The 14,744-nt window shown below is 40.3% G+C and overlaps 1 protein-coding gene across 1 annotated transcript in view; it reads right to left on the minus strand.

The window, feature by feature from the left end:
* The window catches only part of tmtopsb (teleost multiple tissue opsin b), a 49,800-nt gene extending 36,959 nt beyond the window's left edge, over positions 1-12,841 (minus strand). Inside the window, exon 1 of the mRNA XM_004551850.3 lies at positions 12,239-12,841. Coding sequence (XP_004551907.1) covers positions 12,239-12,620 — 382 coding nt within the window. The 5' untranslated portion in view covers positions 12,621-12,841. The remainder of the gene's footprint in view (positions 1-12,238) is intronic.
* Between the last annotated feature and the right edge of the window lie 1,903 nt (positions 12,842-14,744).

Consider the following 14,744-nt stretch of genomic DNA (forward strand, 5'->3'; position numbering starts at 1 on the left):
TTCTTCACAGAGGAGAATGTCTTAGTTAATTGACAAACAACACTGGAAACACGCATTGCATCACAATTTAACGAAACCTCAAAAGATCTTTAAATGCTTCTTTTTTCTGACCAACACAATAAAATCAAATCATAGTCAATATATTCTTTGGTTAAGAAAAGAAAGCAAATTAGCCTAAACAACTGATAGATTATTTATTGACAGTTTTAATCATTGTCAACCGAGTAGCTCTAATTCATTTGGGAAACTTTCAGTTAACTGAAAATGGAGTTTATTCAACAGCAGAAGTTGTGTCGTGGACTGATACAAACCCTGAGTCGTTGTATCCTCTAGTAGTTTAAAATATCATCACAACCTGTTCACACCAAAAAATGAAAAAAAGAAACACCACTTACAGAAACACTGATTTGCAGACAGCACAGCCATGTGCTGTCTTTCCTCTGTGTTAACTGCAGATTGATGAAAGAAAATTGTTGCTGAAGTGAGTTAAGTCTTAAATCAGAGCTAATCAACACATACAGGCGAAAGTACTGGTGCAGAGGCACTTTACCTCCATTATGCTGAGTCTGCTTGGGAAAGAGACTTTGATTACAGGCAATCAGAGTGCCTTAATGCATAATGAAGCCTTCTGATTGGCTGAAACCATGCCATGTTGGCGTGGACAGCACACCGGGGCTGGGCGCATGATGTGTTGAGAGGAATAGCAAAGGGTGAGTGTCTTGAAAATAATGGAAATGATTTGGTGCTGGCATGTCTTGTGAAAGATGTGTGTGTGTGCGTGTGTGTGTGTGTGTGTGTGTGTGTGTGTGTGTGTGTGTGTGTGTTTTCAGGTGGCTGAAGAGGGAGTGAGAGCTCTCACTTTTCATTACTGGCTAGATAAAGCATGGACACTTCAGATGTGTAGTTTTCCAGGTCAGACAGAAACTTCATTACACTCTGTACTAAGACAAAAACAAAAAAATATCAGTTTAAAGTTCTTGATAAAAGCCAACACACTAAAAAAAAAATGAAAACAAATATTTTAATTGCCATATATTTAAAGTCGCCACTAGGGGTCTCCAAAGTCAGTTCTTTGGCCAGGTTGGCTTTGCATTTCTTTAATGTTTTTACCCTAAAAATGTATTTTTTCAGAGTGCAGCAGTAGTGTTTTATAAAAATGATCTAAACAGCTTGTGTGAGTTTGTGGTACTGTGTACCAAGTTCAGGGAAGCAATCTGCTGATACATTGCAAAGAATGGTTAATGTTACACTTTGTCAGTCTGCCCCAGAGCAGCTGTAGCTACAACTGTAGTTTGCCTCCACCAGTGTGTGAATGTGAGAGTGAATGAATAGTGGAATTGTAAAGCGCTTTGAGGGCCCCGAAAAGTGCTATATAAATGCAATCCATTATTATTAATATTATTATTTGTGGATTTTGTGCTCACTCCTCATTTTAAAAGGATCGCCTCCAACAGTGTGCAGCTACTGATTGTGAACACAGCTGCAGCTGCTTCACCCAGCAGCTGATGTGGTGGCATCCACGGACACATCCAGCTGTTACTGTCTGAACCTGTGTGCTTCATTATGTTGCCGACATACAGTAGCTTCAACACAATAAACCATCTCTGCATACATACAGAGTCAGACTCATTAAAAAAAATAATCAGAGCAAGAATCATAACTAATAAATCTTAGTCATGGTTAAAGTCATAGTGACAGCCGTATCATCACAGCAGCAGTCTGTCTCTGTTTAGAGAGAACACTTCCCCCAATCCACTCATCCATTTTCCACCAGAGGAAGTCTCAGAAGACTTTTCCCACTCTGTCCCCACCATTTCCAATCTAGCCTAGAGACAAACCCTCCATGGCATGTTCTGCATCTGCCCTGGGGTTTCATCCCAGTTGGAAAATTTCTACATAACTGACCTAGAAGCTCTTCCACTTTTCCTTCTCAAGGCAATGGCTGAGACTCCTACACACAAAATAAGAGAAAGGCACACCATAGAAAAGACACAAATTGGCGAACAAAGTGTTGGAAGCAGTGCAAAGAACCTGGTCTGAGTATAGAGTCTGTATGTGTGTGGCCTGAGTGATGAGGGGTGCTCACACCGTGGCTCAGATTGGTGAGGTGAGTAGGGAGGAGAGGGGGGTGGGGGATAGTGTTTGTTGGCACTCTGAATGGCTCAGGGGAAGAAGCTGTTTGTGAGATAATAATATTGTATTGCTGATTACGTTTAACCATTAGTGTCAACATTAACCTGCACTAAAGGAGCCATACAGATAAAGATTATTTTTGAATAACAATAAAATTGGACAAGGAAAAATAATAATAATTTTTTCTTTACCTCCCTCTGTGTTTTTTTTTTCTTAATGAAAAAGACTTCCATCCATCAGTTTTCTTAACTGCTTATCCAGTTCACAGTCGCAGGGAGAAAAGGCTTACATCCTTTAATACAACAGCCCCCAAAGGACAAAGTACAAACAAGGCTGATAGCAAAACATTTAAGAGTGAAATTCTGCAGTTCGGTAAACTCAACATCCACAAATTAAAACAACAACAACAACAACAACAAAAACCCAGCATCTCATTAGGCATAAGGTTGACTCCTGAGCCAGGCCTATTCTCATCTCTTTGAGTTCTTAGGTAATTTACAATTGACTCCAGTGTCCAACATCTGATTAAAAAATGTAATTAAATGAAATTAATAAATGAAGCTTGTAATATTCTTAAATGTACAGTTATGTGAACTCTAGCCCATATTTTCTTTCTGTATGACTTTTTTCACATTTCTCTTAAGGTCCCACCACAGCATTTCACTATGATTGAGGAGTAGACTTTGACTGTTTCATTGCAACACCTTCTTTTCTTTTTAAGTCATTCTGTTGTAGATTTGTTGCTGTGCTCAGGATCATTGTTCTGATGCATGGGCCAGGCTTTAGCTGTCAGGCAGATGGCCTCTAGAACACTTTGGCATACAGAGGACTTAATGGTCAACTCAGTGACTGCAAATTGCCCAGGTTCTATGGCTGCAAAGCGACCCCAACATCCCTCCACCACCACACTATATTTGTGCTGACATGCTGAGTTTGGCTTACTCCAAAAGTGAGGCTGTGCATGATGGACAAGCATCTCCACTTTGGGCTTGTCTTTCCAAAGGAGATACAGAAGATACAGAAATCTTTGTTTGGATGCAACTTTGAAAACCTAAGCTGTGCTTTCAACCTCTTCTAAGAGAGAAGAGGCTTTCTGCTGGCAACACTGTCCACGTGTCATTTGCCAAAGAAACAAGGGGGACAAGCTGAAAGAACCACTGACATCTATCCATCCAAAAGGGTCACCTGTTAAATCTAATACTTGCGCCACACTCATCTTATTGGTTACTTCCCTCCCCCCCACCCCTAAAACACTTCTAAATACTCTCTGTAGTGTGATTTCTTTCATATTTTATATAATTATTCAATCTATTTGCACAGTAAAAGTATAGCATTGATCTTACTGTTGTTTTAGGAAGCAATATAAAAGCTCATGAAAAGGACAAGAAAACCAAATGAGTATTGTGGAAAGAAATTAATTGCATAATCTCCAGTAAACAATACACTCTGGTAAATATATAGTGGATTCTCTTCATATGAATGGTCTGCCACCTCAGCAACTGGGCAACTTCTAAAGGCAACAAATCTTCCATTCATTTCCTATATTGACTGCACAGTCTGCACTTGGAGCCTAGTTAGAATATCAACCCCTAAAAGTTGGCTTTGATTCAAACTTGGCCCACTCTGATTCTGCAACATGCATTTTAATGGGATTTTCACCTGAGGCCCGATTCTTCCCCATCCAACTCCATACTAGTGTGGAATAGATTTATGGTAAAATGAATGACCCCACGTTCCAAGCCTGAGTCAGCACAGGAGCTAATCATCTTTCATTGTCTTTTTTCTTCTCATTCTTTTCCTTTGTCTCACTCTCTCTTTCTCCTTCTTCATCTCACTCCTGCTGTCTCTTTCCATCCATCTTCCTCGTACACTCCAGCTGACATAATTTTTTTTCTTCATTTCTCTGCATTACCCATCACTGCCACCTCAGCACAACATGCAGCACTATGTTTACTGTATGCAATTCCTTCAGTATTATGTAAATACCTAACCTGGTTTCTCTGATCAGGTTAGGAGATTCTATGAGTCTGATTTCTGCCACCACATTTCTGAGAGCAAATGTCATGTCATCTGCAAACTTTAAACAGGGGACGTATTGTAAAATTGTAATATAAGCACTATTAGATTAAAAGAATAGGGAAAAGAAAAGAAGAGAAAAGTTTCCACAGATATAACAAATCCATTAGACCACTAAATGTTTTACCTCTGAAGTGGAGACTTTTCTATATGTGAGAGTAATCTAAAAACTCAGGCTTCAAACTCAGTTTCAGACTGTTTTTTCTATTCTTGGCTCTGTGATGATATTAAGAGTGGATTTAGCTGGAAATGATTGTAACAGGTCCACTAAGTATGACTCAAGCTGGCAACTACAATATTAATTGCTAATGACTCCTGTAAGTTCAGCTTTTGTGGGTCGGGCTTATTCCAGTGCATTCGTGAAATCTTTGGTGTGCCGTTGCCTTGAGCACCTCCAGGTGGTCCTGAGCAGTTTTTGTGTTGTTGTAGTTTGTCCCACTGAACAGTTGGGGGCAGCCACTGCTGTCTACAGCCCAACTGATTCATCCGCATATTGATTTAGCTGATATTAGCTATTTGGCATCAGCATTTATAAATGCTAATAAGAGAAAATTGAAAAAGTAAATTAGAGAAACACCCTTCAACCCCTTCAATGATGTTGCATCATTTGTCCACCAGAGGGCAGTCTCTGTTGCATACACAAATAGCTTTCCCTCAAATTTGTGTATGTTTTGTGTCAAAGACAAAAAATTGAACATATATCTAAATATCTGATTTTGAAATCACCAAATATCTGTATCTGTCTTAAAGACTGTATAACATTGAGGCTCTCTCAATGAGTGATAAGTGGCAAAGTCACATCCATATGAATTCTAAAACCACAGGAGTTGTTATAACAAAGTGATCAATGTCATTCACTTCATCTGTCAAATATGTTTAATCTGCAACAGAAAAAATGTTCAGTGCCAAAGTTGACACAGACTGGTGGAATATAAGTGACATTAGCACTACTTCCACATTTCTTTCAGAAAATGATTCATTCCCCCAACACAGTTAATCTGATCTGAGTATAATTTCTTGAATAACATGCACACGTTTGTGCATTAAAGCAGGTTCACAAGAGCACAAACATCCAATAAACTTACAATTAAAGCCATAGAAAGTCTTTCCCATGTCTGTTACCCAATTATACACTTCCAATAGCTTGCCCATTAATCAGTGTTGGCTTGTTCACAGAGAAACAAAACAACAACAAAAGACAGAGAAAAAGAGAAAATGGTTGTCAGTGACTTCATGAGAATGACCTTATTCCAGCAAAAGTGACCTGATGAGGCTTGATGACAAGCCTGCTAACCATCACCACTGTAGCTCTGCTGTGCGTGCATCAGAGCAGACAATGTCTCATTAGCGAATTAAAAAACAGACAGAATTTCACCTCAGCTCACCCAGACAGGGGATGAAATTAGGTCTCAGCTCTGTTTTCACATCAGTCTCGACAAACTGAGTAGCTTATTTCTAGACCTATAAATTTTGCTGTATCCAGTTTAATACATATTTCTAGTAACACTCGGATAAATAAAGGTAGTTCTTATTTATTTCTTCAATTCAGTTATTTAGTTTTTTTTAGTTGGAGCTGCTTCTAATGCAGGCTGGTAAGATTTGTAGCAATTGAAGTGCACAACAGAACTCTGCCATCACTTTGTGCCACTGCATTTCAACAGTATGAAGCTTCTTACATGCAAACAAATTGCTGAAATTTGTTAAGCTGTTGCAAATATTTAATCCACTGAATACAAATAGATTTTCACCAGCAGAAACTCATTGAAAAGATTGATATGTAGTTGAAAAGTGAAAGGGAATGTATGGGCTCAAATTGTGGTCATAAATATTTTGTACTTGTAAATCAGGATTTGTATGTGTAAAAAGAATTTGTGTGTGTGTAAAAAAGATTTGTGTGTGGACTTAGCCAAAAAATACGTGCGAAACTCTGCAAGTTACAAGTACGAATTTTGACCCGACTTTTCTTCCTTTGATCTGATTGGCCAATGTCATGTCAATCACAAATTTAACTATCCAATCAGAGAACAGATGGGTTTGGCTATTGGAGGGGTGCTTTATGGTAGGGGTGCAACGATACACAAAATTCACGGTTCGGTTCGGTTCGGTTCGATACTTTGGTGTCACGGTTCGATATTTTTTCGATACAAAAAATGTTCATGCATTTTTAATTTGTCATTTATTAAAATTATAAATATATATTTTAACTCAAAAGTACAGTTTTTAAATTTAACCCTAACCCTTGTGCGTGTTTTTTATTTTGACAGCGAATGCGCACCTGCGGACCACTTATGTGCAGCCCTGGTTATTTAGCTCATCATATTGCAGCCACAGAAATTCTTTTGTCCATGAAACCATAAAGCTGCACTTTCTTTTTGCCTTATAGTCTGATTTGTCATAACTTCTCCGTTTTGTGGTAAGCTTTTCTTTGGCTGTCACTTCTTCACCCTGACCTGTCTTATTTGGCTCAGCAGAACTGAAATGCTTTTACACACGCACTCACATAAGCTCAGCGATTCTCTGCGCGATCAACCTCTCACATGTTTAAGCTTGCTGCTTCATGTTTGCATAGTAAGCTAACGATTAATAAGACGATGTCAGAGGAATTGGTGCACAAATTATCATCACTCACAGATCAGTGCTGTCGCTCTCTATACACAGTTCGCACGATTGCAAAGTGAAAGCAAAAAAACAAGCGCAAATTCAAACGCGACTTCAATATGTCACATATTGACAGTGGCTCACCGATGCCAATGACATAATTACCCAGCTACATTTCTGAAAGAATGCAAAAGCATTGACATATATTTTTCCTACAATAGCCCGACGGGCAGGGAAGAGATAGATTTTGGTAGCCCGACTGAAAAAATCGCTAGCTCTGGGACGTCGGGCTAGCGATATTGCAAGCCCTGTGTCTGATTGAGGAATCACTCATCTTTGGAAAAGAGAGTTTATTACAGAGAAATGGCTCTTTCCAAAATAAAAGCTATACTATCCGCTTCTTCTGGGCTATATTCTCAGCAGCATAAGGAGAATCATGTGCTAACAGCTGTCTAAATAGCATGCTTGCTTTTTTTTGTCTGCTTCCACTTGTCTTTGCACTAGGATGATGTCGGTGTAAATGTGCAGTCATATTCGTTGTGTTCCCACTAGTGCTTTCAGGTTAATCTCGTTGAAATGACCTTAATGCCACAACACGGCAAATCTCCGTTAACGAGCTACCGCCGATAGCTCCGTGCATGGGGCTAGACGGCCAACACGTTAACGAGCTAACTGTGCTAACACACTAGCTCCCACCCATGTAATTGAGCATTGCATGGCACATCCAACATACTGTTTTACTTTAGTCCATGACTCGCTTACCTTCAGGGTCATACGTCACATGAAAACCAAAATAATTCCAAACGCCAGCTCTGAATGAGGGTGGGGGAGGTGCCCTGCCCTCTTCCTTCTGACGATGCTGTCTGTGTTGAGCGCTCAGTGGATCTGCGCTGGACAGTGCAGCCTAGGCGGAGTAGTCGAACGCAGATTCACTGAGCGCTCAACACAGACAGCATCGTCAGAAGGAAAATTGATAAAATAAATTACAAATGTTGTATTGTTCGATACATATGCGTACCGAACCGAAAGCACTGTATCGAACGGTTCAATATCGATACGAATATCGTTGCACCCCTACTTTATGGAGCTTCAGGTCCTTGAAGGGAATAAATGCCCTTTTACATGCCAGCCCAGCGTTTTCCTTCATCACCACGAAGGAAAACAGTCTGTGGTGGTTTGGTGATTTTTGTGTCGCAGGTTTATGTGCTTAATACAGGGACTTCCACAGCCTTTTCAACAGCACTGCGAACCGCGGGGGAGGGGGGGCAGTGTTTTGGAAATGACAGTCTTCACTAGTGGGGATAGTTACAAAGCTTTCTTCGTTATGAATTAGCATACATGTTTTTATTGAACATTTGAAGAACTGGCAAAAAAAACAAAAAAAAACTCTTATAGAGAACATAAAGTCAGAGATAGAAACGACAAGGAGCAGGTGCATCTAGTACAGGTAGAGCTGCTGCAAAAACCCACAGAGCTCAGCAGCCAGCGCCTTTGCTTTTAGTTAGCATTAGCAGCACATCCTGCATCCGATGTGAAAGGACCTTTATGCTGCGCACTGTGACTCACAGCCATGGTCCTGGGTCTGACTTTGTGTTAAACTAATCCTAAAGTAATAATGGTATTTCTAACCACTGATATACCACAACTTTACCCTTTCAACAGCTGCTGAAAGTTATGGGACCTCGCTTCTATCGGATATTTATATAGAGATCCTCCAGCTTCAAACTGTATTACCCTTCAAGGACCTGCAGTTCAAAAAAGCGCCCCTCCGACAGCCAAACCAATCTGTTCTCTGATTGGATAGTAAAATTTGTGATTGACATGACATTGACCAATCAGATGAAAGGAGGAAAAATAGGGTCAAAATTCGTTTTTGTAACTTACAGAGTTTCACACGTATTTATTTTGGCTAAGTCCACACACAAATTCTTTTTTTCACATATAAATCCTGATTTACAAGTACAAAACCGATTTACAAGTACAAAATATTTATGACCACAATTTGAGCCTATAGGAATGCTCTGATCTTTGCAAACTCCTCAAAAAACAGAAAGTTGGAACCCACTACTGCAACACCATGACATCACAGCATGCAGACAATAAGCTCTGATCTTCAAGTTGCAGGTATAAATAAATTCACAGTGCATATGGAGCTATGAGTCTGTGTACCCAAGTAGGTGCTCTGTAAATGTGATTACTATCAAATCATAACCAAATCAAATGTCATGTTAAAGCATCCACTAATCTTTTTTTTAGATAATAATAACAAATTTATGTATATAGATTTTTTTTAACATTATTACTTTATATTTGGGATAAAACCACACATTAAAGATTAAAGATAAGTATACATGTCCACACAGTCAAACATACAATCCTACATTCATTCTTGCATGCACACTTTCACACATACAAGAACAAGAGCTAAAAGTAAAGAGCAGAACGATTAAGAAAATGAGTCAAAATGAGTTTTCAGCAGATGTTTAAAATTAAATTAAGCCAGCCTGTTCCAAAGTGTAGGAGCTCCAACTTCAAAAGCGTGGTCACCTCTTAAAATAAAAGCATGAAACAGATGATCAGATGATTGGAGAGGCCAAATGTTGGAATAAAATCTCAGCAGGCCTGGTATACATGCCTGTCGTGTAGGTCTTTACATGTTATTAATGAAACTTTAAAATTCTGAATTTCCCAGGCTTGTTAGGAGCCTAGCTGCTGAGTTTGGGCCTGTTTGACACAGGCTAGTTTATCATTGAGGTTTGTTTTTTGTGATGTTTCTTAAATGAAGGCAACAAGACTGGATTAGATATGAGATTCAAAATGCAAATACTGATGAAACATGATACCAAGGCTCTTAGCAGATGATATGATATTGCTGGAGTGGGAGCCGGTGTAATGACTGACCTCCTTAGAAAAATTGTCAGGGTCGAACACAAGTACCTCAGTTTTGCCAGAAATAAGGTCTTTCCAAGCATCTGAAAAGATTACTTTTCTGTGAAATGCAGGCAGTGATGTTTGTTGGGTTATATCTAACTATTTATTCTAAAGAGACAACACAATTCAAGTTGAAGCTCCTCCTCGAGTTCCCTTTTATTCCACCAGAAAACAGTCTAGCTTGAGCTCTGACTCCTCTTCGAGATGAAAGAAACAAATCCCACAGCATTTTATAAATAAATACCACAAGCCTCACTCAGTATGATGTGAGGTTACCGTCTGTCCATACTGGGCTGCACATTTCCTTGTTTTTCCACTTGTCTGATCAATTCAAACCAAAAAGTCATCAATCACTCCCGACTCAATTCTTTGATGTCAGGGTGCCCATCTCTGAAACATCTCTGAAGCATCTCACTCAAGGGTTTTTTTTTTGTGTGTGTAATTTTTCAGACAACCCTTTGATCCCATTACGTACAGTTTTGATCCTCTTGGTTATTGCTTGTTTATTCCACAGTTGTTCCTGAACGTGCACCAGTGGAAAAAATTATAGTCCAAACTTAAGTGCTCAGTTTTCTGGTTATAGATATATAACCAGAAAACTGGTTATATATCTATAACCTATATAGGTTACCTGCTCTGATTACCTATATAGGTATAGGTTATAGATTATAGAAGACGATGCTTGTAGCATCCAGGGCTTTATTGAGCAGCTGCTGACCAGGCCAGTAACTGTGAAGTTGAGCTGGGTCAGTGGGGAAAAGATGAGAAAACACAGGCCAGATTGAAAGTGGTTTGAGGGGGGAGAAACTATGCTGCAGGTCAGGACTCCAAAGAGAAAACGGCAGATTTAAGAGTGACAGACTCCATAAAAAAGTAATTTAATTTAAGAGATTTGACAACTGACTTCACTAAACCGTCCTGACTCCAAAGAGAAAACAATACCACCGTAGAGCACCTTATATCACACTAGACTACTCATAAAATGGCTGAGTCAAGTGCAATATTGTACTGCACCTTCCTCCAAGTGCAGACTCAGAAGGTAAAACAATATATTTAGAGGTGACAGCAACATCCTGCTGCACCTTACACTGCTTGAATTCCAAACTTCTAAGTGAGAAGAGATTTAAGAGCAACAACATCTCAGTGCACCTCCCTGAAAGTCCAGGCTCCACCATGAAAACAGCTAAATAAAGAGCAACAGCAGCGTACTTAACTTTACAGCAAGTTCAGACTCCACAGATGAAACGGCAACAGCTTACTACATCTATGTTCAAGTCAAGGTGTAAAGAGAAAACTGCCAAAATCTTCCCAAACTTCACTCCAAACTCCACAGACAAACCACATAAATTAAGGGGAACAGCACATTCTTGCAAATTCAGACTTCACAAATGAAACATCACATTTAATAGCACTCAAACTTTGCTGTCAAGACTCCTTAGAGAAAACAACTGGTTTTATAGTGACATTTTTGTTCTCTCTCTTTACAGGTGAAGACAGGTCTGTATTCAAGTCTATGGGCAGGCTGATTGTTCACTTAAAACTTGAAAGTCCCTTTAGTGCAAAAGAAGAACATCTGCATTCAGGGGAGAGAAAAAAGTCTGGCACAGCAGGATCACCTCCCAATTATCCTGGTGTTCTTCCCTGGTTTTCATCGCTCCAGTGGGTAGAAAATCAGGATTCTTTGGTTTGTGAACATGGGGCTGACATCAATCAATCAATCCCAGACAGTAATTACAGTGATTGCCCCGAAACCGAAAGGTCACTGGTTTGATCCCAGCTCTGTCAACAGTCCTGTGCGCACAAATCTGAGACAAGACCTCTGAGGATCCAGATAAGAGCCTTACAAGAGCAGATTTATTGCGTAATGCGATCAGAAATGCTTTTTCCATGTTTTATGTTTATTTTAGCATTCATCTTTTCAACGCCAATCATCTTCTCCCTGCAAAAAAATGAAAAAAAAAAAATCTAGCTACAGAGTCCTCTTCACCAGATCGCATTATTTATGTCCCTGTAAGGGAAGTTTGGAAGCACACCACCATCAGATGATGCCTTCATAACAAAACTCGAATTACCTTTAATTAATATTAATCGTTTTATGAAATTACCTGGAAAATTAAGCTGTTAATCATGCCGAATTTCTGTTGCCCATTGCTGCAGTCGAGGAATGCATTGCAAGCTGCCATTTAATTTTGCCTGTGAAACAGCTTTGGATAAAAATGATGATGACATGAGATTTTCACACAGGCTAAATTTGTTGGGAAAAGACGAAAATTGTATGAAATTATAAACAGACCCGGTCTGACAGGCAACAGAATACGATGCAATAAGTATTTCGATTTTTGTTGAGGGAAAATAAAAGGAAAGCGAAGATTAGACATTAAAAGAAATTAAAAGAAATACTTCTGTTGTTTTGGCCATTCATTCTCCAATGAAACATATTAATTAAAAATAATTATAAAAATAATAAATTATTAATAATGATAATAATAAATATTCTTACCCAAACATGAGTTAACGAACCCATACCAAACGCACCCAGCGCGTCCGATCAACCACCGCCCCTGGGTGCTGGCTGCGAAGCTGAACGGAGTCCCCAGCACACTAACCAGCAGGTCGCTCGCGGAGATGCTCACCAGCATGAGATTCATGGGCGTGCGCAGAGCCCGGTACCGGCAGAACAGCGTGAGCACCAGGAAGTTACTGAGAAACCCGAAAGTGCCGATGAAGCCCAGGCACACCGCCACCACAAGGTGCCCAGTCGGGCTCAGGGACGGAGGGGGCAGGGAACCGGATACCTCCTCGTACGCGTCCGTCGCCTCAGTGCTGCAGGCTACTCCCTCGGGACAGTGCGCGCAGCTCAGGCTCAAGTTGGAAATTATCATACCGGGATGAGCCGCGAAGTTTGCACCAGTCGGAAGTTTGTACCTCGGGAGGGAACCATCCGGTCTCGGTGCTTTTCACTCATCTGGAGAGGCGAAGGCGTACGGATGTCTCCACAGTCTGCGCGCATGAAGGTAAGGCAAGGGGGTAATTTCTGTAAGTAATCTACTTTCTAGTCTGAGAGAGACACTTTGCGAATGAATGAGGAGAAGAGATGCTCTGTCCCGTTAGACCCGCCCCTCCACCGTGCGCTCCGGAGAGGTGCGCTCCTTTTCAGGCGCGGCCACTTAAGTGCGCCTGAGCTTTTATCACCCACAGCGCCCTTTAACGGGCTGGGAGACAAACACCTCAAACAAGAAGCGGTGGGTGGTGTTTGTATGTGTGGATGTGTAGTGGATGTGTGTAACAGGCTCGAGCCACGGTCACACCTGCACCATCAATCAACGCGTTACACAACAACATGTAGGGAAACAAACTTAAAAGCTGCGTGACGGGTGAAGGGATTCAGATTTGTCCTGATTTTTCTAACATATACGTGTAATTAAAAGGAATCACTCAGTTCTCATGTCAGGATTGAAACAGAAAATCCATAAGCTGTCTGACAAGAGATCAGTATGTTACAGCCTGAAGGGGGAAGGGCTCCATCCTCTTTTGAGCTCTCTGATCTGCTGGCTGATCACAGACTGATAACCGTGTTTGTATATTTATAATTTACATAGGGACCTATTGGTCACAGCTTGATTTCAAGGTCCAAAAGCTATGCTATGCTTTTGACAGCTAACTATCAAAAGCATTTTGATAGCACACTATCAAAAGCATGGGAATCAATGATACTGTCTCCAGCTCACAGCCTTCCTTTCTGTCAGTCAAGGGTTTCCTGTTGCTCTTGCTGTGCTTATTCTTAGATGCTGCGTCTGCTGTCTTTCCCTCTCCACTTTTGACAAACACACAAAGAGACATGGCATCATTTCAAAGGGAGTTCTTAGTAAGAGCGAACAGGAAAATGTGGCATATATGACTATTAGCAACTCGTGGTTAGAAAAATACACTAACAAGCACTTTGTTGCTATACTAATACTGGGTAGAACCTCCCTCTGCTCTCAGTCGGTCTCTGTGTCTTTGTGGATTCCCCAAAGATTTTGGGAATAAATCTTTGAGGTTCTGCTCCATGTTGACATGATTCCGTCATATACTTTCTGCAGATTTTTCAGATGTCAATCTCCCATTCGTGCGCATCTCAAAGCTGTCTGCCAGATCCAGATCTGGATTGAAGGGAGGCTGCTGAAGTCTGAGGAACTTTCGTTTTTTTTTTTAGATATTCATCATCCTGCAGGAAGTAGCCATTAAAAGGTGGTAAGTGAGTTACTCAGGAGCTCAAAGTGTGCCAAGAAAGCTGAATTCACTGTTCTGGTCTCATTTATGTTTTTTCCTTTGGCTTTTACTTATTTTGCTTTTGTGGTTTGGTTTTTCCGCCCATTTTCCTGTGACTTATACTTTTCTCTGTGGCACCCCCTGTTTGTCTTTGAGTTTCTTTCAGTCTACCTCATCCTCATTAGTTTTATCTGTGTTCACATATCTGTGCATTTATCATCCCCCTCTTCTGCTTGTTTTTTTTCTTTCTTGGTCTTGTGTTTTATTAGTTCCCCCCTTCTGAGGTTTGTGTTTTCCAAGACTTTTTATGTAAGTTCAGTGAGCTTTGTATTAACCCATAAGAACACAGACCCATTTCTCCTCAAAGGTTGTGAGTGAAATGTAGACATGCCAATAGGGTCTGAAAATGGCTGCCACAATGGGACAGCTTGTTTCATTTTCCCAGTACGGATGGTTTCTTGGCATTTGGCACAGACCCATGCACAGACAGAGGCCAGTCAACATGTTGCTGTGACTTTCAGAGATTGTACAAACGTGTCTGTTTCTTCAGTAACACAAAGATGTCTGCTGTTTTGACCTTTGTGAACACTCCAGGGGAGTATGGACATCATCTGAAGGTGTGAAACTCAATTCTTTGAATTTAAGCACTCAGGGGTCTCAGAAGAGGAATTTCTCCAAGAAAATAGTTTTCTGTATATTTTTTTCTTGGAATCTTAAGTTTTGCTGCCCAGGATACTTCATCACAATCGATAAAC

Source organism: Maylandia zebra, linkage group LG9 (assembly GCF_041146795.1).
Source record: "Maylandia zebra isolate NMK-2024a linkage group LG9, Mzebra_GT3a, whole genome shotgun sequence".
Classification (NCBI taxonomy): domain Eukaryota; kingdom Metazoa; phylum Chordata; class Actinopteri; order Cichliformes; family Cichlidae; genus Maylandia; species Maylandia zebra.